At 41.9% G+C, this 27,842-nt stretch overlaps 1 protein-coding gene across 2 annotated transcripts in view; it reads left to right on the forward strand.

Annotated features, from left to right (window-relative positions):
• The window catches only part of EVA1C (eva-1 homolog C), an 84,652-nt gene extending 57,633 nt beyond the window's left edge, over positions 1 to 27,019 (forward strand). For both annotated transcript variants that reach the window (XM_084843623.1, XM_084843624.1), the window contains 4 exons: positions 11,715 to 11,858; positions 20,241 to 20,312; positions 23,096 to 23,185; positions 25,856 to 27,019. In XM_084843623.1, the coding sequence (XP_084699749.1) occupies positions 11,715 to 11,858; positions 20,241 to 20,312; positions 23,096 to 23,185; positions 25,856 to 26,271 (722 nt within the window). In that variant the 3' untranslated portion in view covers positions 26,272 to 27,019. The remainder of the gene's footprint in view (positions 1 to 11,714; positions 11,859 to 20,240; positions 20,313 to 23,095; positions 23,186 to 25,855) is intronic.
• The last annotated feature ends 823 nt before the right edge of the window (positions 27,020 to 27,842 follow it).

Consider the following 27,842-nt stretch of genomic DNA (forward strand, 5'->3'; position numbering starts at 1 on the left):
TGAGCAAACCTAGCAATCATGGGATAAGAGGAGAGATCCTCTTATGGATCAGTAACTGCTTAAAGAAAGTGAAAAGAGTAGGAATAATTGGTAAATTCTCCCAGTGATGTAAATAGTGGGGTGTCCCAAAGATCTGTATTGGGGCTGGTGCTGTTTTACTTGTTTATAAACTACATGGAGCTTTATAAACTATATGGGTGAGCAGTGAGGTGGCCACATTTGCTGATGACCCCAAATCGTTTGGCATGGTTAAACAAAGAGGGATTGCAACATTGCTCCAAATGGATCTCTCCAAACTGGAGGAATGGGAATTAAAACTGCAAATGCAGTTCAGTGTGAGCAAGTGTAAAGTGATGCACATTGGAACAAAAAATCCTAACTTTATATATACACTGATGGGATCTGGGTAGAGGTGATTACCAAGAATGAAATCTTAGGGTTGTGGTGAACAGCTTAATTAAAATGTCGAACCAGTGTGCAGCTGCTGTGAAAAAGGTGAATTCCATGTTGGGCATAATTAGAAAAGGAAAGAAAACAAAACTGCCAATATCATAATGCACTCATACATATTTATGTTGCAACCATACTGGGAAGACTGTATACAGTTCTGGTCACTGCACCTCAAAAAGAATATTGCAGGACTGGCAAAAGTGCAGAAAGGGGCAACCAAAATGATCAAGGGGCTGGAGCAACTCCCCCGTGAGAAAAGGTTAAAACTATTGGGGCTGTTTAGCTTAGAAAAAAGGCGAGTAAGGGGGAACCTGATATAGGTGTATAAAATCATTCATGGAATGGAGAAAGTAGATAGGGAAAAGTTTTTCTCAATTTATTTACTTATTTATTTAATGATTTATTACATTTCTATACCATCCAATAGCCGAAACTCTCTGGGCGGTTTACAGCAATTAAAACCATAAAATATAGCATGATAAAACATAATATACAACTTCTGAAAGTTTAAAATTATGGTATAAAACCAAAGTAAAAACCAGCAACAGTGTTAACATTTAAAAATACAGTAACAGATTTTAAAACAATGGAAACTGAAAGACTAAAATGCCTGGGAAAATAAGATGGTCTTTACCTGGCCCCCCAAAGAGCACAGCGTAGGCACCAGGTGAGCCTCTCTGGAGAGGGCATTCCAAAGAAAGGACCCACTCCTTTCATAATACTAGAAGCCATGGTTATCCAATGACGCTGAATGGTGGGAGATTCAAGACAGATAAAAGGAAGTACTTCATTATAAAGCACATTATTAAACTATGGAATTCGTTACCAGAAGATGTATTGATGGCTGCCAACAGATGGCTTTAAAAGGGGTTAGTTAAATTCATGGAGGATAAAGCTATCAATGGCTACTAGTCATGATGGCTATATGTTGCCTCCAGTAGCAGAGGCAGTATGCCTATGTACACCACTTGCTGGGAACACAAACAAGAGGCTGCTGTTGCACTCATGACTCACTTGGGCTTCCCATGGACATCTGGTTGGCCACTGACTGAACAGAATGCTGGAGTAGATAGGCCTTTGGTGTGATCCAGCATGGCTTTTATTGTGTTCTTCTGAGATTCATTTGGCTCCTCTCCCTACTGTTTTTACAAAAATAGGTCAAAACCTAATTTATTTTGTCATTCTTTGTTTTTGTTTTGTACCAATGCTTTTATTGGGTTTAATTGGCCTTACATGTGTATTAAATGTTTTATCTTTGTACACAGTTTTGGATTTATTTTTTTTTTAAAGAAAAGCAGTACAGAGATATTTTAAAAATTAAATCAATAGAGAGGGTGGCTTTGGACATAGTGCACAGCAAAAGCAGGGGTGATTCACTCTTTTTCTCACCTTGCTTCTGTGTCTCATCTGAAGCCCAAAGATGTATGGATCTCAGCAGTCTTGTCACATCTGAAGCCAGTATCTGTTAGGAAAAGCTTAGCCCAAGATCATCCATAGCTTTGTTGTTGCTTATGGGGAACTCATCCAGGTAGCATTGTAATGGTAAGATCATGTCAGAATCCACATAAGAAGATCCTTCAGTGCACTACTGTTTATATAAGTCATTTGTACCCCCAAGGTGTCTTACAAAATAAAAAACACACACAATACAATAAAACTTATGTTAAAACACAGCGGCCTGGTTTACGCATAACAACATCCCATGGGTTTTGGGGGCCATATAGGAGCAAGTGGTCTCATGACTGCTCTTTGCACCCACTTTCAGCAACTACCCAGGAACACCTCATTCCTGGGTTATTTGATGCAACGTGCGAACCTGGCACACTGTGTTGTTGAGGGACAAATTACTAGTGCTGTGCTGAAAATTTCTATTCTTCCATTTTCAGCATTTCATGGGGGGTGGGAGCAAAATAAAAACTGGAGAAAGAGGCTGGGAGAAGTGAGAATTTCAGATAATTTTCTCTTTGGAGAGTGGGAGAGGGTTTCCACATACCTTTTTAAGTGTAGGCAATTCTTGAGGGGTCTTCTTTCTTTTTTTTAATTTTTTAAAAAATACCCCCTGCACTTGCAGAAGCCAAGGACTCTTCTCCAGTCTGGCAGGTTTTTCTGAACTCCCAGGAGACCATGTGACTTCACCCTCTCCAGAAGGCATTCAGAAGAACTCCTGGCTGGATAAATTATTCCCACCCCTGTGAAAGAGGGAGAAAAAACAATGCCTCTTTCGCAGGTAGAGAAAAAGTACCCCAAAATAGGGCACAGCACTACAAATTACCCAGAGTTGTACCCATGGTTTGTTGTTGGGTTAAAACTCTAGGCTGTTTCTCTCAAAACAACCCAGAGTTCTGGGTTCGTACATCACATCAAGCAACTGAGAAACTGGGTTGTTGCTGAAAGCTGATGCAAAGCAGAAGGTTGTGTAATCATCAAATAACCCACGAAGAGCCATGGTGTGTCATCCCAGCCCACTCAATGTTCGCACAGGTTCACACAACATGACAACCCCCAAGGATGGGTTGCATATTCAGAATGGCAGCCACACCACCCCGCGTGCACTACAGTCTCACTGTGGGTTAAATAATCCACAGCGGGCTGTTGTGTCATGCAAGCAGCATGATTCAATCTACACAAACTGGTCTCATGAACTGGGCTATTCTCTTCATTCTCTCCCCATCCGCACATTGGTCTTACTTGCACCTTGAGCAGTCACTCATTTGATCATTTAAATTTATATAAAGGTATAGTCAAATAATTGTTGATGTAATTCAGCCTGCAGATCTAATTTTTCATGTCCTTGATTGAAAATGTATATACCAGAGCAGCAATTTCCCCAGTTTTAAAATTTACATTGCTTTAATTAGTGCAGTCTCACATATAAGATTGTTTATTCTACTTAGAAGGTTTGTCTACTCAGAAGTAAGCCCAAGTGAATACAAGTCAATGGAAGGTACTCCTAGTGCATCCTCATTCTTGAAAAAATATCCCAGTAGCTTTATTAAACATAAGCCGGAAATAGCTGGAATATGTCAGTCTTTGGCCTTCTTCACACGGAGCTTTTATCCTGCAATTGAGATTTCTCCTTCACGGACATTTGCAGGCTCTTTACATGATGCTGTGACCCTCCAGGACGTCTCCTGCACTAAATGCCCTTTGTTCCATTTTTAAGTAGATCGCAGATAATGAGCTATCAAATTACCCTGTCGTGTTCTGCTTGAGTTCCCTCCATGAAAAGAGGAAAAGCACTAAGAAGACGAGCAAGGTCAATAAAAGATAATGGAAGACTCAGATACAGGGAGAAGGAGGGAGAAAGGGGAGGGTGGAAAGGAAGCAGGTGAAAAAAAGGAGTGATTCTGCATTTAAAACTGAAGCAGAAAGCCCCATTTTAAATGCAGGATCTTAGGCTGGTGTAGAGATGCTCTTTGAGTCTAATTCTTGAAATATCAAATATATTTCACCAAACACAAAGTCACCAAGTAAAGAAAACTATCTAACTAACCTAACTTCAAGAATGGCATTCCATTGGTTGTTATTGGCAGAAAGGATAATTGTGCGCACACACACACACACACCCCTGCACACACACAAGTGTTTTGAATGGGTTCCTCTGGATCCCAGCCATAGGGCACCATCAGACCACCAATCAAAATATCAAGGGCATGATAAACTATACATTTTATTAAGAAAACAGAAATATAGGCATGGAAAATAAAGGCAAGCCACCTAAAGTACTAAAACTTTAGGAATGTAAGGTAACTTGGAATACCATTGTAAAGAATTAACAGATTCAACTCTTAGTTAAACATTACCTCCACAGTTAAACAGGATTCAGGGCTTCAGCCCAGAGCCAAGCTTGCTTATGTCTTAGTTCCAAGAATGCAGCATGGATGCGTTTAGTCAGTGGCATTTTAGCCTAGTCAAAGAACAAAATATATACAAAACTTAACTATCTGTGTTTTAAAGACAACAAAATCTCATCTGGGAATTACTGGTGACATAGGACTAGTTCCCAGGCCCAAATTAGATGAGACAACAGAGATCTGTGATCAGATTTTCTGTCTCTATATTTTGATTAAGAGGTTTTCTACATGAGGCTGTTTATCACTGTATCTGCTTTCAGTTTCATCACAGAATTGAGATCCAAGCTCTACACAAAGAGCATTTCCTTTCCTGCTTTTCCGCTACATAACCTCTAGGTGGTGCTGTGCTATAGTGGAATAGTGCAAATACACAAGTAGTTCTTTCACTTTCAGAAAGAATACCCCATTTTCCCCATTCTAAAAAAAAGGGGGGAAAGTGCTCTTAAAAAACAGAAGTGAGCCTGGAGAATCATGACATTGTCTAAAGAACCCATTAACAACCATAAGGAATCATGAGTGCACAATAAATGCCTCATGTAGAAAAGCTGTACAAGACGGCATGGAGATTACACCTGTATAGGAAAGGATGATATGTGAAGTATCCCTAAGTTCCTGCATCTGCCTAACATGGAGAATTAGATGAGAGATTTTACTGCTCTTCTCCCCTCCCCTCCCTTGGAAAATGCGTGGGCATCAGAGTAAATTGGGATAGAGGAGGGTATTCCCTAAAGTAGAGTTAAAGGAAGTTTGTACCTATATTGTCCAACGTAGCAGCAGTAGTAACAATAATACATTGATTTTCAAGTGAGAGTGGATGAAATCCCATGAGGAGAAAAAAAGTGTATGTGTGAAATGAACAGGGCATTTACTCTTGAAGGTACAGAATGATGTGTCACAAAAATGGAAGGGGATATTATTCTCCCAATATCTGGGCCAGTTGCGCATGCCCATCCACTGTCTAATCGCTGTTTTGCCATTTGCTCGCACAATGTACAGTGAATATAAATCATCCATAGAATAGGCTCAGCTTAGGCTGATTCTAGGCATGTAGAAGATAAGGTCTGATGAGCTGGAGATTCCTCCACATCAGGGCTGACCGTAGGCATTTTGGCACCCAATGTGAAACATATGCATTTGCCTGATTATTAGTTTACTACACTTCCTGATGCTTTTGTGTGTGTGTGTGTGTGTGACTTTCCCATTAGCCCCTTCCTTCAAATTCCCTCCTAAAATTTAACTACTTGAGTGAAGCAATGACAAGCTTCACCATTTGTCTCTTACCTTCACTGTAGTTGCTTGCTGTAGGCTCGGTAGCATAAGCTCAGGCACCAGGTGGGCAAGAAAGCACAGCCAAATCTGTGTCAAGCCTTTTCTTTTTTTGGTGCCCCAGCCCAGCATTGCCCTTGCTATCCATCAAGATGTGCCTAGTGGCAGGGCTGGGCGGAGATGTTCAAAGCACTCTTTTCTCCCTTGGGGATATGAGGATCACACATCTGGCTCATAGAAGGATTGTAAGCCTCAACAATGCTTGACATGAATGCCTTGGAGAACCAGACAAGTTGGCACAAATACATATTAATGTATTTCAATAACAGTGATGCAGAAAGCAGGGTAGTAAAAATTGGGGCTTGGTTACTTGGACTTAATGATCCACACAAATTACCTCCTGTCTACTCCAAACTGTATAGTCTGCCAAGTGTTCTGAATTTGACTTGGCTAAGTTAGAGAGCTACAGCTCCTTTCTGTTGTGTTCATCACACTGTCTTTTCAAACTAATCATTTTCCTTTCAAATTCCTATTGATGTATGAATAGGCACAAGACTTAAAAGGGAATTTATTGGCCAACGGAAACAAAGTACTGTGCCAAGTTGAGTTCACCTTAGAAAGGTCGGTAAAAGTTTTAGGTTAACAAATGCTTCTAAAACTATAAATTACTCTGATTAACAGAAGCATACTTGAAAAAAGGTTATGCAATAGACAATAACCTGTTAAAAGGTTCACATTCCAGGCCAAATTAGACATGATGCTAAATGAGTGAATGCATTTAATGTACGTACTTCTTTCCTCCTAAATAACAACCATGGGGAAGGACAGAGGAGCAGTCAAGATCAGGACTGTGGCATGTGGGGAGGGAGGTTTAATTCTTTCCCCAGTGCCATGATTCTGCTGAAAATAACTTCCCTGAAGCTGCTGCTAGCCCTGGAAGGGAAGCTTTCACTGGAATAGCAAATACTTTGGGAGGGGGGCAACTTTCACTGGGACTGTTGTGAGGGGTGTTAACCCTCCCTGCCTCCATACTACAGTCCTGATCCTGCTGCCCCTTCCTCCCACAGCTGTTATTAAGAATTTTTAAAAAATCCTAGACATGTTAAATGCAACCATCCATTTAATGTCACATCTTGTTTAGCCCTCAGATACTAAGCTTTTTTAATTGAAACTAGACCCGCATTTATCATTTATACATATTTCACACACTTTTGAAAACCTAGTTGTGTTTGGTGACGATTTAGTTCTGTTTACACTATAGCTCGTAGACATTGAGCATGCTTGCAAAGGCAAATCTCAGCACAGCATCTTCAGATCTAAGGCTTAAATGGTTTGCACACTACGAGTGATCTGAAATCTTGTGACCTGTCCTGTTTTTGTGGGAAGGAATTTCTGAAGTCACCCTCTGTATGGTGAGAAGGGGCTTTGCTCACAGGAACTTCACGCATGGCATTCCCTACGACATGGATATACGCAGGAGAGACACAACCTGGTGTGTCCTTCTGCATGTAAAGCATATGCTCTGCCACTGAACTATGTACCATCATGCCCACTGATATGTGAAGATCATTCGTCCATCTTCTTTGCAGTGTGCATCTATGTTGGAAAATCATATTGCTGACTTTCATATTTTTTCATGAAAAAATTACAATGTAAGCATCATCTCATTGTTTTAAAACAGCAGCGCTTTAGTTAGCTCTATCTTTTGACCCTTTTTTACTTTTTCGTAATTTCACACTGAGTTTGTTTGGCGCTGCACATTAGTGTAGTGGAGGGGGGACATGAGGGAGTGCAGGAGCCTGCCAGGGTAATTGGTGAATTAATGGACCCTCCTTGCTCTGACAAGTGAATTAAGTGCTAGTGAGGCTTTCAAGTTTTACTATCGTTAGCGACAGATTAGCATAGAGGACATCAGAAAATTAGGAAAATAATCAAGCAGAGGCTTTGTCCTGGTTCCTACTTCATGGGCTCCTTCACACGGAGCTTTTATCCTGCTATTGAGATTACTCACTCACGGAAGTTTGCGGGCCCTTTAGATGATGTCGTGAACCTCCAGGGTGTCTCCTGCACTAAATGAGTGGTATTCTTTTAAAAAATAGATCGGAGATAACGAGCTATCAAAATTACCCTGTTTGTGTTCCGCTTGAGTTCCCTCCTTGAAAAACACAAAGTGGAATTTTAGGCTGGTGTAGAGATGCTCCATGCCAGTGTTACTTTATATGGTAACACTTCTTTGCAGGATTGTTTGTATTTCTAATCAAAAGCTAAAGGTTGCATTTCTGCTGGCTAACGATCTTTTGTTAAAGCTCAATATGTTTTACAAGTAGAACCTATGCATTCAGAACTAAACACCACTAAGTTTAATGGACCTTAGAGCATCTCTACACTAGCTTAAAATCCTGCATTTAAAACGGCTTTCTGCTTCTGTTTTGAATGGACGATCACAACCGACTCCCTTTACATGTGCTTCCTTTCCCCCCTCCCCTTTCCCCCTCCTTCTCCCCTTTATCTGAGTCTTCCATATGTTTCATTGGTCTAGCTCCTCTTCTTGCAGCGTTTTCTTTTTCACAGAGGGAACTCAAGCGGAACACAAGCAAGGTAATTTGACAGCTCATTATCTCCGATCTATTTAAAAATGGAATAAAGGTCATGTAGTTCAGGAGACGCCCTGGAGGTGCACGACATCATCTAAAGGGCCTGCAAACTTCTGTGAGTGAACAATCTCAATAGCAGGATAAAAGCTCAGTGTGAAGGAGCCCTTACTCTCCGGAGCTATGCATAGGATTGTAGTCCTGCCAATCCTCATAAACTGGGTATTATGCTATGTACTGCTGCTCTTTGGTGTGCATGTATACATACTGTAATGATTAGCTCCTGTGCTTCAAACTCTACTGCTACACCAGTGGTTCATCTAGAAACTCCCACCCAGCTTGTATGCATTGTATTTTATAGTGCTTGGAAATTACTGGAAATTAGTGCTGAAATCTTGGCACTACCTTGAGAGTCCCACATAGTGCTTCCACACTAGGAAGTTGTTGCAGACAGTTTTGCAGTAACTTGCAATGTGTTTTGTCCTGCTTTAACAGAAATCTATAGCCAGAGCACCCTTTTGTAGAGCATTCCTCTTGTACTTACATGAGCATGAATGCTCCCCTACACCCTCAGTAGCATCTACCAGAGAGCATGAGATATCCAGCATCCCAGTATTCAGTGCTGCTAGAGAGAAAAGCAAAACTAAACCAGATGTAAATAATTTCTACAAGCATGCAAATAGCACAGATATGAACTAGCTAATCCAGATGTTAATAGGAAATTAATTTGGCACTATTTATTTATTTCATGTACTTCATCCAAGAAGTTCAAGTTGCCTACATTGTCCTCCTCCCCTCCCATTTTATCTCCCACCAACCCCGTGAGGTTAGGCTGAGAGAGTGAGAGTGAGCCAGTGAACTTCATGGCTGACTGGGGATTTCAATCTTACAGTTGGGGTTGTAGGGTGGGTATGCAGCCATCCATGCCACGTGCTGGGTTTGAACAGCACGGCAACCCGCATCGCAGCACAGGTAATTATGTAAATGATGGGCACGTGTGCAGAGGCTTGAGGGGAGAAGCCACAATGGCTTCTCTCTCCCCCCCCCCCCCGCGATTGTCCAAACACCCACTTGGCCTTTTAAGTTCTAACTTAACCACTCTAGCATGCTGGCTCTCATTAGACTTGTATTAAAAGATACGTCAGCATTGGGAGGAAAGAGAAAGTGAATTAAAAATACTTAGATGAAAAAGGAGCGACCAAAATATGATATACTGCTAATGCATCTTTTCTTGATGCTTCATTTCTTTTTTAAAGCTCCAGGACATGAGTATGGTGAGCTCTTGAGTACCCCAGCTTTTTTTTTCCTAGAAAATTTCTAGGACCAATGTCATCCAAGATGATGCTGTCTGGATCCCCTGTAAAATTCCACAGTTAATGCAGGGTGATGGCTTGATAAAGACCTTGTCCGGAAGCACCCTTAGATAAAAGTTTTGAAAATAGAGTAAAAGGCGGCAAGGAAAATGATATAATTTTGATTAATATTGTCTGCCCTGTTTAGTAAACAAAGTAACGGAGATCTCTGTCTTTCCAAATCTCCCCTTCCAGTGTCACAGTGCTTGCTGCATGACACATGGTGTGAGTGTGGAATGGTCCTAGCTTTGCCAGAGTTGGCTCTGGCTGTTCCACTGAAAGGCAAACTTTTGCACACTACAGAAGAGAAAGTGACGTCTACCAGTGTTTGAAAATGGGAGAGGCTTTCAGAATGGAAAAGAAGACTTGCCAATCTCATTAAGCTTTGCTTTACACAATTTATGGCTGCAGCAACTCTGAATAATCTGCATGTCAAAACACATCTAAAATAAAGCTAATTAGTACCTGAAGCAATTGTTCCTTCGGAAACAACAGACTCTTATATGTTAAATAGCAGCTCAAGTCAGAGCTGATATTTTACAGCTATGTTCTGGATATGCTTTGATTACCTCCTCTTTTCAGTTCCAGTCCACTACATAAAAACCACCAGCACTATTTGGCACCTTCTACTAATCGCAGAAGAGAGGCAAAGGATTCAAAGAGCTTAGGGCGCAAACCTATGCATGTTTAGACAGAAAAAAAGCCCACCGCTCATAGCATTGCCCAGCCATGTTGGCTGGGGAGTGCTGGGAGTGGTAGAACTGTTTTTGTCTAAACATGCATAGGATTGCACCTTTAGAGAATAAACCATATTTTCACTCCTGAAGCGAACACAGAAGTCAGGACAGTTTTTTCTTTATTCTGTCTTTTTTAATCTATGTAAAAATCTGAACAATTTGCTCTTGAAATAATTACTCCCCGAGACTTAACATGTGCATGTCTGAGTCTAATCCCATTCATGGAAAACATTTTACGTCATAGATACCATCAGTCAAATCTAAGAACAGGCGTAGATATTCACTCAAAAGGGATACACCACGGTTGTCCCAGACAGATAAGTTATAAGGTGCATAAAAAGGAGACATGTTGCTTGCATATATGGGGGCAATGCTCAGATTGTCCCAGTGTGTTTGCAGCCTCACTCTACCCACCTAATTGCCAGGGCTGCATCAGTGTTGCACATCTGCACCTGTCCAAGTTTGACGGCTCGTCCATTTGTTCTGGAATAACCAGTGGTGTGGTGGATCCAGGGCTCACAGGGTCAAAGTGCCAGGACTTTTGGATTAACGGGAATGCTGACATTAGTTGCCAACCCCTCAGACTTCCCTGTTCCCTCTGAGTTTAGCTGCAGTCCTCACAGCAGTTAAGGGGAAATGGATTTTCCCAGCATCAATATATTGTTTAATGTAAGCTGCTGTCTGAATGAAAATTAATATTGGGAGGTGGGATATAAATAAGAGAGGGAGAGATAAAATGATGAGAGTTTTGACTGAGTTGTGAGAGGATTTATCTGCCCCAGAGAAAATATGAGTTCCTCCCTTTTCCTAGTTTGAGAACTAACCAGTGATGTTCTCAGCATCATTCCTGCTCCCTCCTGACCCTTCCCCCAATTCAGCACTCCCAGATGTGGCGATTCCTGGAATCTGTCTCTAGTTTTCAATGAAACATCTGGTTTCTCTGTCTCGCTTTGGTCATCCGGCAAATAGTGGCTGCTTTTATTTTTTATGGTGCAATCCTATTGCATTTCTACTCTGAAATAAGTCCAATGGGACTTGCTCCTATGTAAGTGTTTATAGATTGTAGCCTAAATCTTCTAAGCACCATGACTGCCTCACTCCCAACCCAGTCCCTGCAGACCCCTCACCCTTCAGCCTTACAGCTTACTGGCTCAGATCTGGCAGTAAATCTTGTGATAGGTCTTGTCTCCCGACTATATTAGGCAGGTGGGGCCACATAAGTGACCCGATAATGGACTCTCACACCACTGCTGCACACAGCGCCAATGCAAGATTACTGGGGCATTATCCAAATGACCCTCACTTCCTTGCCAGCACTGGCCTGTTAGTGCAATAAGTAGGCCTTGTTGCAACAACGGGCCTATATCTGCATGCACACATATATGTAGTAGCCCCTTTCTTTGAACAAGTAATTAGTATCTATGGATATGTGTATAAACATCTTTTCATTTTTCCCCCTTTCAGATTGCTTTTCCTATTCAGCTTTAGAAATATTATCGAAGAAGTGTTATGGAAAACAGAGGTGTAAAATTATTGCTAACAATCATAACTTTGGAAGACCATGCCTGCCTGGTGTGAAAAAATATCTCAATGTCAGCTATGCATGTGGTAAGACAAATCATGGTCCTCTTTAAGAGCGTACACTGTGCTTAGGCAAACTTGGAGGTTGTCTGCTGGCTGGGGATGATGGAAGTTGAAGTCCAGTACATATGGAGGGTGCCAGATTGGGGAAGGCTGGCTTAGGTTTTAATAAAGAGTAATTGTTAAATCAGCACATGTACAATGAGACATTTGTTTCAAAACCTGGGTTTCAACTTGCAGAACCATGGGGCTTCTTCCCAGATGGTCATTAACCTTCATCTCTTCCAGGTGGCAATTGCATTGGAAGGGCCTGTGAAATTGGCCCTGCGCTTGCGGTTTTGAGCCTTTATATTCATTCATTCATTCAGGGTGTAATCCTATGCATGTTTAGACAAAAAAAGCCATAGAACTTCCAGCACTCCCCAGCCAGCATGGGTGGCCGGGAAATGCTGGGAGTTATAGGACTTTTTTCTGTCTAAACATGCATAGGATTGCATCTTCACTCAGTCATTCATTTATTCTGTTTTTATCTGTTTTTATAGGCCACCCTTCAGGGTCGCAACATATTAAACCATGTATAATAACATATAATAACATGCACCAGAAAATCATAAACTAAAATACACGAAAACGTCTAAAAATATCATAGCAGCAGCAGAGAAAAATATCAGCGGGGTTAATCAATATAAAATATATAAACCAGCAGCAAGAATAAGTTGTTAAAAACAACAACACTAGTATCAACAGTTAAGACCATAAGAAGAGCTTTGCTGGATCAGACCAATTCTCTCTCTCTCTCTTTCATTTCTATACTGCCCAATAGCCAATGCTCTCTGGGCAGTTCACAAAAATTAAAACCAGAAAGCCCCAAGCTGTTAAGGGCTTTAAATGTTAATACCATCTAGTCGAGCATTCTGTTCATGCAGTGGCTTGATGGTGGGCTCACAAGCAGGGCCTCAGAGGCTGATCTTAAGGCCCAGACAAGGGTGCAGGTGATTCTGAATAGATATGCATAAGATTGCACTGTTAGAGTAGAATACAAGCATTATTCAGAATTCACAAGAACATAAGAGCAGCCCTACTGGATCAAACCAAAGGCCTATCTAGTCCATCATCCTGTTTTCCCCACTGGCTAACAAGAGGCCTATGGGAAACTCACAAGCAGGACACAAGAGCAATAGTACCCTTCCGCTTCTGTTCCCCAGCAACTGGTATTCAGAGGCGTGGTGCCTCTGATCCTGGAGGTAGTATATAGCCATCATGATTTGTAGTCTTAAGAACATAAGAAAAGCCCTGTTGGATCAGACCAAAGGCCTATCTAGTCCAGCTTTCTGTCCCACACTGGCCAACCAGAAGCCTATTAGAAGCCCACAAGCAGGACAAGAATGCAATGGCACCCTCCTGCTCCTGTCCCCCAGTAACTGGTATTGAGAGGCATATGTGTGATATATAGCCATCATGACCAGTACCCACTGATTTCCTTAACAACAAAGTTTTGTGGCACCTTAAAGACTAACACATTTATTATGGCATTAGCTTTTATGCCATAAAAAACATGTTCACCTTTAAGGTGCCACAAGATTCTTTGTTGTTCTTGCTGCAACAGACTAATGTGGCTACCCCTCTGGAAACTGATAGCCTTATCCTCCATGAATTTGCCCAATTTTCTTTTAAAACTGTCCAAGTTGGTGCCATCAATACATCTTGTGGTAGTGAACTCCATTGTTTAACTATCTGCTGTGTGAAGAAGTACTTTCTTCCTTGTCCCGCATCTCCTCCCATTCCACTTCATTGGATGACCCCAAGTTCCACACCATGTATAATTTTATATACCTCTATCACATACTCTTCACCTTTTTTCTAAGCTAAAAAGGCCCAAATGTTGTAATCTTTCCTCATAGGGGAGTTGCTCCAGGCCCTGACTCAGTTTTATGTATCCTTCTAAACCAGAGCCCATCTTAAGTATAACCTATGCCATAGCCTTCTTTGTTCCAGTGTGTTGATGAGAAAGCAATATGTGTCTGTTACAGGAAAGCAGCAAATGGTAACCCATCCACTCCACACACAAACATCAAGGTGCATAATTTATGCTGTATTTTATTATCTTGTGAATTGTTGTGAACTGCCCAAAGACCTTCAGCTATTGGGTGATATAGAATAATAACAATAATAACAATACCAGCAGCAGCAGCCCTGAGCATGCACAGGATTGACTTTAAGGATGCGCTGTATCTCAGATAAGTAGGTAGAGTGAATGTAATCCACATTAAAATGCTGCCTTCCTTCTCTTCTCATAGCATAGAGTCAAAGATATGGACTCCCAAAACTGAGTTGGGGGCAAAGTTGAATATTTGCAATAAAGTACAGTATATCCTAAAGGTTTATGTATGTGTTGCCTCCTCCCCTTATTTGCTGCATTTACCCAGCAGGAATGATTTGAGCAGCATGATCCTACCAGGATCAGGAGGAATGGCTGTAGTGGGGGCAGCTGCCTCATTTGACCTAATGGTAGTGCTGGCATGGAAGAGTATGATTCTCTTAGGACCACACTCATAAGACACATTGCCAGTCACGTTTTCTCTCCTTGCTTGATTAATTTGAAAGATGTTTTCTGCCATGCTGATCTGAAGCAGCCTGGAGCATTCGCAAGTGATTCGCTTTTTTAATTATTTTCCATGCTGCCTCACGGCTTTGAGTAAGGCAGAGCTTTGGAATGTGTGAGATGCCACAGACACCAGTGGGGGCTTGTGTTGACTGAGTTCCAGGGAATGAGTATAATAATTACTGTAAGCAAGTCTGTTCATAGATGTTTCTGATCATGGCATTAAATCCACTTCTCCTTTGTTTGGTGTGTCTGCCACCCTGCAAACTAAATTTAATGCACAGTAAGTTGCAAGATCAATTTTTTTTGCCATTACAGGTAGGAATGATGTAATACTGAAAACATTTTGAAATAAAAAGTACCCTAGTACAAATGCACCATACGGGTTATTTATTCACAGGGCTGAGTAAATGCAGGGGTGCAGTACCTCAGGGTAGGGGTCCCAATCCAGCCCAGTGGGGATACCCAGAAGGCCACACCCCTTTTCCACAACCACCAATAGTTTGATGGTTTCCTGGCTTTTGAGCAGTTTCCCCCACATTCTAAAAGGTTGAAATGCCTCTCCTGTGGCTCGGTTACTGGCAGGAAGACCTTTAAGCTACAATATGCTGGCATTTTGGCCCTGCCCCCTTTGCCTTTGGCGCTGCCCACCAGTGGAATGTAGCCCCCAAGAGCTTCTCTGAAATGGAAGGCAGTCCTCAGGCTGAAAGAGGTTCTGCATCCCTGTACTAGTCTGATTTCTGTTCAGAATGTTAGTTTTTAAAGTCATATTTTAAATATCCTCCTTTATTAATATTTTTAAGGGATAGCTAGTTGGAGGTAGTATAAATAGGTCTAGTCTTATAAGTAGGCTCCATTAAACCTGGGTGCCCCTCTATTTGGCTGTGAGCCATATTACGCAGGGTGGCTGATTGGCCTCTGTCAGTCAGTTCCAAAGCGGAGGAAGGAGGCTGGTAGTACAGGGCTCAATATCCACACAGCGTATACACTGTCCCTGGGCAGCTTAAAAGCACAGGCTGCATTGATGATCCACAGAGAAGGAAGAGGCAAGAGATTAACTTCCTTCTATAAGTATCATCAAGAACATTTATTTATTTACTTACTTACTTACTTCTGAACATACTTTAAAATATCTCTAAGCAGTTTTTTATTTATACCATTGAACAGGAATTGGATAAAACGTTTCCTTTTTAACGTCACACTACTCATGACTGGTGTGGCTCTATCATATACCTGATTAAGCTGAACACTGCCCCAGTGAATCTGATTTAAGTAGCTCAGCCTTTTCATCATTGGGGCTAGAGCACTGATTCCAAAGCTGAGTGTCAGGGCACACTAGTGGGCCATGGCAGGTGCTGAAGTGTGCTTTGGAAAAATTAAACTCCATCCAGCCTGTTGAATGGAGTCATCTACTGCTCTAGGTCCTGTGGAGCAGGAGGTCCCATGCAGGGCTGATCCCCGTCTTCTCTCTGTCAGTATATAGACAGTGACACAACCCTGAAGGAGGCGGTAAGGGAAAAATCCCCCTGCAAGGATTCCCCGCGCAGCTGATAGGCATAGGCAGGGCCCAGAAAGGATGCCCTTCTGACTGGGCGGAGAGGAGGGTGGAAGACCAAGAGGGAATATTAACTGGGCTACTCCTGCAGTTCTAAGCAGGAGGCCCACCTATGTGGAACTCCTTAAGGAAAAATGGTGACTAGAGGACTAAAAATGTGCTTTCAGATGAATGTATCAGTTCTGGATGGCACACAAAAGGAAGACTGGAATACAGTTGTAAATCAAGGTAACCATATGGCCATCAGTAGATTTTAAAACTACATTAAAGTTGCATTTCCATCTTTTACACATGCATACCAGCAACAGGAGAAAGGTTCAGAAGTGCTTTCTGCAGAATGTATGAAGTCTGTCCTAGATAATATTATTTTCCTTTAAAAAACAAAAACAAAGCAGCTTTTGTTAAGAATCATTTGCAAGTTTTCCAAACTTCCTAGTGCTCTTTTTGATGAGAAAGCTGCATTTAATGTTGGAAAGCCATACAAACAGGAAAATTTAGGTCTGGGGGAAAGAAGAGTGCATTTTTTTAAACTAGAGAGCCTGTGTGCAATGTCAAAAAGTTGAAGCTGGGTTTTTTTTATCAAAGATATCCACTGGTGAACAACTGAGCAGCTCTTCATGTGTACATGATGTTGTACTCTTTTTCTTCTGTGCAAGAAAAATGTAAAGAAAAATCCAAATTAACTGCACAAAAATGCATTGGCAGAAATGGCTAGAAGAGAAATGTTCACTGTGTACTAAGACAGCTATTCCACTTTTGGAGTTATAATATTTGTGTACGTGTGTGTGTGTGTGCTTGTGCACAATGTGAAAGGGGGGATCTCACTAAGCAACTGTTAAGTGCCAAACCGCATGATACAATGGAGGAAGAGATAAGCAGATCAAACACAATTCGATATAAGAACATAAGACCAAGGGTCCAACTAGTCCAGCATTCTTTTCACACAGTGGCCAACCAGCTGTCGACGAGGAACCCACAAGCAGGACATGAGTGCAACAGCACCCTCCCACCAATGTTCCCCAGCAACTGGTGTACATAGGCTCACTGCCTCTGGTACTGGAGGTAGCCCATAGCCATCAAGACTAGTAGCCTCTGATAGCCTTTTCCTCCAGGAATTTATCCAACTCCCTTTTAAAGCCATCCAAATTGGTGGCCATCTCTACAGCTTGTGGTAGCGAATTCCATAGTTTAACTATGCGCTGTGTGAAGACGTATTTCCTTTTAGGAAGTACAGGCAGATCAGACACAATTAGATGTAAGAATATAAGAAGAACCGTGCTGGATCAGACCAAATCCACCTATTCCAGCATTTTGTTCACACAGCAGCCAACCCCTGCCCACAGGAAACCCACAAGTAAGACATGAGTGCAGCAGCACCCTCCCGCCCAAAAGCTAGCTAAATAAGCTAGCTGAAATAAATAAGGCTGCTTCTTAATAAGTCTTATACCTGGCAGTTCTCTGCAGGACATTGCAGTCCAGGTATTTTTGTTGTTGTTTGGACCTGGTGGCCTAATCCACATGGTTGGCCACTGCACATGAACAGGGCACGCTTAGTGACAGCGTCCATGTGGAGCAATTTAAATGAATTTCCGTATGGCTGCTGTAAGTGCTCAGTGTGGATCCACCATTTAGAAATAAGGCAAAATAAGATGGATAATGAAATGGAGCTTCTTCTTACTTGCCTTACAGTGTGATCCTTACATATCTACTCAGACATAAGCCCCAGTGAGTTCAATGGGACTTACTCTCAGGTAAGTATGTATAGGATTGCAGTCTTTGATGTTTCGAGTTCTTTAGTATTTGTGGCATCACATTTTTAATTTATTTCTGTAACTACAAGGACTAAAAACTTCTAAGGGCCAGACTGCATATTAGAACAGAGATGTGTGAATACATCTACATTTCTTTAATGTTTCTGCAAATAGCAACCACGGGGGACCCCATCTGGATGGGGACCACACCATGGAACCCTTTCCCCTTGCCCTATTTTTATGCCTATGTGACAGTATATTTTTACAAATGGGGCAAAGAGCAGCTTAAGTGGGGGAATTTTCATTGGGAAAATGGTGCACAGAGAAAATGTGTTAAAACCCCCTTCCCCACTGCAGTGCTAATTTGGATCACATCTCCACACACACCACGCCACTGGCCTGGCGGCTGCTATTTCTCAAACTTTAGAGAGATTGAGAGGCATTCATGCATCTGCATCCTACTGTTGAGTTTGCCCTTTAAAAACCGAAAGCAGGTGTTTCTAGGATACTAAGGGTGAAGCCATATATAACATTTTTAGAGCGGCCAGGGCCATTCCATAAGCACCTCCACTGCGTTCAATCCAAATACAGCTGCAACTATTCATGGAACAAGATCTGGGGGCTCTCTAACAAAATGGTCTCAGAGGGACAAGTATTGAAACAATACTTCAACAAAAAATACAATCAAAGAAACACTCAAATCAAGAGCACCCCCCCCCCCGCCTCAATACAACTGGAGCAAACACAATTACATAGGGCTTAAACACTTATCCTAACTGATATAGTTATGATGTTAACAAATGTTAAGAACATGAAAACTATAAAATGACCATATTAGGGGTGTGCCAAATGTAAGTCTTGAAGCAAAGGCAAATGCTTTTAAGAATCCTTACTATGAACGTTTCTGAACTCTTGCTTTTGTCCCACGGTGCTTCCAGACAAGGCTTTTATTGTGCAATTGTCCTGCCTCATTCATGAAATTTTACAGGGGGTCCAGAAAACGGCATCTTCCGTTGGTAACATTCCATGTTTCCCCGCCATTTCTTCCATCTTTATTCCTTCCAGACACAAAAATCTGTTGAAGGAAAGACAGAATAGCTTCACAATGTCTCTTGTTTGGTAGTGCTAGGAGCTAACAGTCTGAAAGCACATCCAGCAAGGAAGTGGATTTCTATGCGTAGGTATCTTCGTAGGATTGGGTCCTAACTTACACTGTGTGGGACAAAATCCCTGTAGCAAATACCCAGGTCTGCATAAAAGGTGAGCCATGTTAGATCAGATTCCAGACGTAGCGTCAACTTGGACCACACTGACTACCTGTTTTAGGAGTTGGGGTACATATTTCACTGTTCTCCCCCCCCCCCCCCGGCCGCCCAACAGTTGAGTGGTGCTGTTAGGGCAGTTTGTGCCAACCATTTCTTTGGTAGACAGATGTGGGCAGAACTTTACAAAAAGCTTAGTGCTGCATGCTGGTATCTGCAGGACGGAACACTTTGCAGGATTGACACCCATCCTTGGGGAAAATAAACAGCCTTTGTTAATTAGCACCCCTTGGCTATCTTGCACAGTTCCATTGGCTAATATGGGTAATGGCATAAGTAAAAAAAAGAACTGGCAGTATAGACTGGAATGTCCTTAGCAGGGGGAAATGAAATGTGTTTAGCAGTTATTTGGCACTTAAGAGTTTTTCTACGTGAGGCCGTTAATCGCTGTGGGCTTTTCTACACATGGCTATTAATCATCTTAATCCACTGTATGTATTTTTGATTTTGTTGCATCATTGAGATCTACACAAGGAGTGTTTTGTTTTCTGCCACATAACCTCTAGGTGGCACTGTGGTATAAGTAGAGTAGCACAAATGCACAAGATGAAATCACGCTTTCTTTCACTTCCACAATTAAATGCCACATTTTCTCTGCTCTAAAAAAACTTGCCAAAAGCATTCATTAGACACAGAAGCAAAACTGGAGGGCCACAACATCATCTAAAGAACCCCTAAACAACTGTGAGTACGGAATGACAAGCACAAAAGTGCCTCGTGTAGAAAAGCCCCATATCTACTTTTGGTTTCATCACAGAATCGAGATCCGAGCTGCACACAAAGAGCTTTCCTTTCCTGCTTTTCCACTACAGAAGCTGTTGGTGGTGCTGTGTTATAGCAGAATAGTGCCCATACACAAGTAGTTCTTTCATTTTCAGAAATAATACCCTATTTTCCCCACTCTAAAAGAAACTCAGGAAAGTGCTTTTAAAAAACAGAAAAACAGAAGTGAAACTGGAAGATCACAGCATTGTCAAAAGAACCCCTAAATAACCATGAGTAAGGAATCACATGAGTGTGCAATAAATGCCTTATGTAGAAAAGCTCTTAGTTTATCATGATTTTGTCTTATGTAACATAAGGTAACCATTTAGCCTAGCACAATAACTAATGTTTCACTTGATGTAAAATGCTTTAAAAATGAACATGTAATATTTTCTTTTTTTTTTTAATTTGCAGTTCCCAAATTCATATTGGCAGCAGTTGATCCAATGGTTACTAATCAAAATCCTTCTTGGAAGCCAAAAGAAGGTGAATATGGTCACTTTTATGGATCGCTACCAGCATTTGTCTTTTAAGTAAGAACCTATGATGGTTTGATTATATAGAATAAGGCCAAAATATGGGATACATCTGGCTGAGTGAAGTGAGACCCAGCCGTACTTTCATTGTTCAGTATTTCTTGTATAACTGGTATACACTGGAAGCAGCACTAGATGGTAGAATCCTGAGGTAGTAGAGTGAAACTGTACCAATTTGAACTGCATATGGGGGATGCCATTTTTTATTTAATATTTTTATTGAGCTTCATTTTTAGTTTATAACAGTACAACAGATGCAACCATAAAAATAAAGTGGCACAGAAGAAGAACTGAAAGGTTGGTAGAAGGAGAAGGGAAGAGGAGAGAGAAAGGGCTGGGAGTCGACAATCATATGTTTTATTCATTTCCAAAGTTTTGTTATTTTATCTAATATTTTATTAATAGGAGATGCCAATTTTTGCAAGCTAATCCAGGTAAAAGAAGTGTCTGCATTCACCCTCCCCCCAAATAGCACATCAAAGAGAAAGGGTCTGCCTCCGCCCACTCCCTGCTGTAGTGCTAGTTTTCTACTAGTTTTATTTTCCTTAGGAGAACATTAAAAGTGTTAATGTCCCCCACCCCTCCACACTTGCAATTTTAAATTTATACAATCCAGTCTACCTCCTCAGGATTCTGCCACCTAATTACCACCTAATCTTGCTGCATGTGTAGACGAAGCCTCCCTTGAATACTGAGATAAGACTTGGGTGGTGTCTCCACGACAACAAAAGGAGAAGCCAATGGTGGCTTACCCTGATTTTTCAAGGAGCCGACTTTTATCTACACAGGGCTCCATGAATGAACGCACCTCACCATTCCAAGTCCTGTCACAGGAACATACTTCTGGATGGGGTGGGGGGATTGGAGTGAACATCATCAGATTGGCAGGGGCTTCCCCCCCTCCAATGCAAGAGGCTTCCTCCATACTTCTGTAAACAGCCAACAAACCTGTGAATGATCAAAACTTCGAAGCTTCGCATTAATGACTCCAAAGCAAACATTAAAGAAACACAGGTGCAGCCTTCTTTCTCCCATGAAGCTCCCGATGCTTCAAACAATTGAAGCTTGGAAGCTTCGCATTAATTACTCCCTTACAACTGAGAAAGTAGCTTCGACATAGCGCTTCACTGCCTTTAGGAGAATTAACTCTCTGAAGCACCGTGGCTCCAATCAGCCCCCTTTCTAATCCCCATTCTCCTTTCCGCTGAAGCTTCTGATGCTGCAAAGGATTGAAGCTGCAAATTAATTACTTCCAAAAAGCAAACATCAAAAGGAAGCAAACATCAAAGACATGCAGCTTCTTCATTAAGGCTCGTAAATGCGTTATTTCAATGCAGGGAAATCTCGGAAATTTCTGGAGTGCGCATTTTGGGAACGAGCCTCATTGACCACAATGGACGTTACTTCCGAGTAGACACACATAGGTTTGGGCTGGGAAAGACAGGGATGGGAAACCAGCCCTCTTTCTAACCCAATGCAGCGCAGGGTTGAAGGTGTGAATTCGTTACTTCCGAACAGCAATAAACCGAACAATGGAGAATCACAGCTTTGAGAAAGCGCTTTATAGCCTTTAGGGAATTAGTGCTTTAAAATATGCTATTTTAAGAGGGGAGGGGGATCTCTGTAAATTCTGATGTGCGTATTCAGGGGACAAGCCTCATTGACCACAATGGGAGTTACTTCTGAGTAGACACTAATTGATTTGTGGTGGGAAACACAGGGACGGGAAACACATGGACAGGGAACACCCTTTGACCGGGGTCACGGTGAGAGGCACACCCCTGGGCAGGGCTAGCATACGCGAAGTAAATGCAGGGGTTGGGGCACACAACAACTATACCATGGCGAACCCGACTTAAGGAAAAGAATTGGACTTAAAGCAGTCTCAGGAAATCCGTTTTTTCTGTGAAAAGCTCCAGGGTGGCTGCGGGATGGCCACGACATCATGTGCCTTGAACAACCTCGAAATGGAACCAGCTCACAGCAAATTGACCATGGAGACACCCCCTTGGTATGCACATTCCAGACAGAATTCAACATTTAAAGAGTGGGAATAAGTTTCTTCATGTTCAGTTCCTAGCACTGCCAGTTAAAAGGGATCTCAGGTAGAAGGACAGGCAAATGCCTTTTATTCTGAAGTGAGGTCTCTTAAATTATGCCATTTGCAAGTAATATCTTTAAGCTGAAGTAGATTTTGTACCTGTCTTTTGTTTTTAAAACAAAAAAAGCCCTGTGTGGCGCAGAGTGGTAAGGCAGCTGTAATGCAACCAAAAACTCTTCCCCATGACCTGAGTTCAATCCCAGCCGAAGCCGGGTCCCGGGTAGCCGGCTCAGGTGGACTCAGCCTTCCATCCTTCCGAGGTCGGTAAAATGAGTACCCAGCTTGCTGGGGAAAAGGTAGTTAGGACTGGGGAAGGCAATGGCAAACCACCCCGCTATACAGTCTGCCAGAAAAACGCTGAGGAAAAACAGCGTCCCTCTAGGGGTCAGTAATGACTTGGTGCTTGCACAAGAGGAACCTTTCCTTTCCTTTGTTTTTATGCTTGTGTGAACTGTGTGTCTTGTTAGACTTGAAATGCACTACAGTTTTAAAATAAGAAATCCAAAACTAATTCAGTTAACATGTTGTTGTTCAGTCGTTCAGTCGTGTCCGACTCTTCGTGACCCCATGGACCATAGCACGCCAGGCCCTCGTCTAATCTAGTGAATGTATTTCTCATTTTCTTTTCACAGGTATAAATTTTGACCCAAGAGAATCAAGATTTCCAAAGAAAGAGGGAATTATAGTTAGCAGCAGTTTGGCTACATTTGCTTACATTAGAGGTAGAACAATTACATTGTGTTTTCTTGCGTTCTGACCAGTCATCCTTTTTCTGCTACCAATTATGTTTTTCAGGTCTAGTACAGAAAAGGAAGTCCACTTATTGGCTGCAGTTTGTAGGGATGTACTGTAGAGTACGTACTGAGGGGGGAGTAGAACTTGGTACCCCAATTTGTGACAGGATCACAAACATCCTCTGATGCAGTGTGAAGAGTTGCTGTCTTTTACACTGTGTGTGTGTGTGTGTGTGTGTGCGTGTGAGGGAGGGTGTGTGTGGTGGACTAGGCATTTACTCTCATAAATTTTGGGCCTTTAAATTCTGCCAGCACCACTGATTCTCACTGTCCCCAAGATCAATGTCCCTGATTATAGTGCTTTGTCCCTCACTCCAGCCTATGCACAAGGGACTGTCGGACTGGTAGGTCTTGAGAAAGCATGTCACATAAGCCCTGAGTGGGCATTATTAAAGCCGCTTACTTGAACACAGGAGCATAGACCCACCCCCAGTGTCAAGTACAGCACATTGCTGGCCTCCAGGGTGGAGAGGGGAGGCCTAGGCATGTACAGTTGTATGTACATAGGCCTCCCCTCTCCAGACATTCACGCTATATGTGAGAACACCTGGAGTGCTTGCACATTCAGTGCTCTTGGGAAGCACAAATCTCTCTTTCTCAAACTACAAGTCTTAACTGCACAAACACATAGGGCTTGGGCCAGCAATTCATCGTTCAGAATGTGTCTTGTTCTGTTCCAACACTGATTTTGCGTGGCTCCAGCAAATATCAGAATATCTGGACAATGCATACATCAATATAGAGAATTAAGTTTCCATAAGCATCCTGAAGTGTTATCTATAATTTAGCCTCAACTTTTGTGACTCATAGTAATGGGATTGCAACCAGGGCTGGCCCCTCTGGACCTCCAGGCTCCCCTCCCCAACCCATGCTTGGGCCTTAAGAGAAAAAATTAGAACACGAATGAACAGAGGTAATTTCTGACAACAGCTGTTGAATACTTAGAACTTCTGGGACTTAAGTCATTTCTTTAAGAATCTATATATTGCATTATTCAGCTACAAGCAAATACACAGTCTTTTCCTGGAAGGAACTTAGCAACAACTAGGTAGGCAGAAAGTAACGGTCTGCCATTTAGAATGAGTTCTTAATGTAACGTGAAATCTGAAGTGGTGCAGTTGCGCAAGAGGACTGTATTATGCCTGTTTTTGCACGTTTGAATCAGGCCTCAGTCATCTCATAACAAGACTTCAAAGATTCCCTGCAGATACCCAATATGGAGTACAGTACTCAAGATAGTTGTACCTGTTAAAAAGCCACAGCCATTGCTGCTGCTTTCTTCTCTCCATTTAGATCACATCACAGTTAAACCTCAAGACTAAAAACTACCTTGATATTTTTCTGCTCTTCAGGGCCATTTCAAACATGACGAATTTCTTATATGGAGAACATCGCTTGCCAGCGGCATAGAGATAATCACACATGGCAACTGTACCTGTATGTAGCTACATATGCACACATGGGAAGCTGTGTTTGGCTACATGTGATATACGTGTAGTCTGCAAACTTTTCCCTATTGTCTTAAGTCTGAGGCCTGGTCCAACCAGGACCCACACACTAAACAGATTCAAAGGTACCAGTAAGACTGAAGTCTACTTGTGTGAAAGAATGATAAGAGTTTATTGATGGAAAATGGATGCAGAGAATGAAAGCAAGGAAAGAAAGCTTACACACGCCCCCCCCCCCCCCAGCTCTCAGCTGCAGTCACTCTGGTTCCCAAAGAAGTGGGAAATATTCTGTTTCACTGCTTTTCCCACATCCTATGCACAACTTGCAGTTATTTCTAATAGTTGGATAAATGTGCTTGCTTTACCTAGTGATTGAGGTTAAATGCGCTTTTAGGATAAAGTGCTTTGGTATGATAACTGAGCTGTATAGATAGGATTTAGAAAGAGAAGCACACAGAGGTTGCCGCATGGCATATTAATACACACAGTAAAACACCAAAGTATTAATGATTGCAGATAGATTTTTCCAGGAATAGGCAGTGGCTACTGGGCTTGATGGCTATGTGTTGCCTCCAGTACCAGAGGCAGTATGCCTATGTATACCACTTGCTGAGGAACCTGGGTGGGAGGGTGCTGTTGTGCTCATGCCCTGCTTGTGGGTTCCTGGTCGACAGCTGGTTGGCCATTGTGTGAACAGAATGCTGGACTAGATGGACCCTTGGACTGATCCAACACGGCTCTCCTTATGTTCTTAATTTGAGCCTGGTACATCGAGCTTGCTAAGGCTTTTCCGCTGCACAGCGTTTCATCTCCTTTTCCCCAGAGCAGCCAGACCATGTGCGAGCCACCACTTGGCACAAGGTTGGCACTGCCTAGGCCAGGAGAGGAGCCCTTAAAGAGGTAATTAGCTTTGGCCTGCAAACCTTATGGCTCCTACACCTAGACTGTTATTACCTTGCACCATTATACTTTTTGTTCAAACATGTAGCGTTGGTTGGTCAGATACAGATGGAGTGTGTAGGCTTGGAGTTCAAAAGGCTGGCACAACAGTGCTGAGCTTTTCAGAAATTACATCTTGTCATTCCTCCCCACCCCTTGTCTGCACCTCTCTTTATAAGCCTCTAGTCTGGGATTTTGTTTCTAATTTCAGATCACCCTGAAAGAGCTGCTCTCTTGTTTGTGTCTAGTGTTTGTGTTGGCCTAGTGCTCACGCTCTGTGCTCTGGTAGTACACGTGTCATGCTCTAATGACTTGGAAAACTTGCAGACGATAAAAAAGCGTTTGGTGCCAGAGGACAAGCAGCCTGATGAAACCAGCGAAAGCGAGGAAGAGGAGGAGGAGAGAGGGGAGTCTTCTGATTCAGACTTTCCTGATGAACTAACAGGCTTCTGCAGGACTTCGTATTCAGCTTATTGTTCAGTGGACTCTGCTGAACTTGCTGAAAGGATAGAGAGGCGAGAACAGATCATCCAGGAAATCTGGATGAACAGTGGTCTGGATGCATCCCCTACCAGAAGCCTCAGCCCATTTTATATCAATGAACAGCAGTGTGTTTGTTTTGGATAATGTAAGCTATTTTTTTTTTAAGGAAAAAAGAAAAAAGTACCTTCTGCGAAGGAACATTTGCAACTGTATATAATAATTATTTGCAAAGTTATATTAATAATTATTAAAAATACTTTCAAATATTTGATAGTGTGGCATATTCTCAATCCCTGCCTTCAAGTAATTATTCATTAGATTCCATCTGAACCACTTGTAACTATTTGAAAATGAATACCCATATTAAAAACCAACATCACGCACATTTGCACGAAGGAAATTATGTTTTCAAAAATGTATTGAAGATAAAGAGAAAAGCTGCTGCAGAACTAAGTGGGTCACTTTCCAGACTTCTTTTCAAAATATTCTGTAGTGGACAAATTCCACTTGGTTCAGGCCAACAAAATCTAAAGATAAATCAGAAATTTAACCTTGCCTTTAAGTAGAATGTCTCCAACATTTAGCTGCAATCTGTAGGGAACTCCAGGAACAAAAGGAGGAAAAATGTCACTTCCTACTTGTGATACTTAGGAGCTGTTTGTACTTTTCCTATACAGAAGCCACACGTTCATGTAGTAGTATGAAATATACCAGGGGTGGAGTGGACTTTGACTTTTCATTTCCTATTGTTTCAAAGTAAAAATTGGAGCCTGGGAAAAAATAGAAAAAGGGGACATTTTCCAGTGACTAATTAGTGAGCTCATACTGAACTGGAAAACCTTCAGTCTGATTAATTCCTAGTATGGCAGGAAGCTGAAATGTGCCAAGTCTTAAAAGAAAGAAAAGAAAAAGATGAATGGAGGAAACACAGAATTGGAAAGGACTAAAATGCAATCTAGTTCATCCTTCTGCTGCAATGCTAAAAAATAACATTCATAAGCACCCCAACAGATTGACCTAGCAATCCTACAACATGCCACAGGCAGAGAGTAGATGCACTGTAGAAAGGTGCTTACTGAGCAATAGCTCATAAATCCAACGAAGGCACTACCCAGACACTTACTTGGATAGTGCTACATGGAGGAGATGGCGCTGTGCGCCTCCCTCCGCTATCAGGCTTTTATGCATGCAGCCCTCTGGGATGCCCAACGATCGTGCCGTGGGGTATGTACTTGGCTGAGGGCTGGAGCATGCACCTGCTCCACCACCACATGAGGGGTGTAGGAGGTGGCTAAACTGCCCCTAAATCTCAATCAGTTGCAATCAACAATGAAAGCAACACAAGATCAAAATGTCATGAGTATATTTTATTTATTATTTATTAATACTTGTATACCACTTGATATAACAAAATATCTAAGCGTTTTACATGCTAAAATATTTAAAATCATTATTTTATTTTAATTAATGTATTTATATGGCCGCCCATCAATGGATGTTCTCTGGACAGCTTACAAAAGCAAGAATAAAATATAATACAATTATCAAAATACAACAAAAACAGTAATACTCAGGCTAAAAAAACCCTTTACTTTCTAGTAGTTGAAAAATGAGACCAGTTTGCAGCTCAGAGATTAAAAGCTTAAAGAAAAACCACACAAGAATATTTAAAAGGCCTGGGTGAATAAAAAAAGCCTTCACCTGGCACCAGAAAG

The sequence above is a fragment of the Heloderma suspectum genome, chromosome 3 (assembly GCF_057233095.1).
Source record: "Heloderma suspectum isolate Gila_16-S chromosome 3, 16-S_ref, whole genome shotgun sequence".
Classification (NCBI taxonomy): domain Eukaryota; kingdom Metazoa; phylum Chordata; class Lepidosauria; order Squamata; family Helodermatidae; genus Heloderma; species Heloderma suspectum.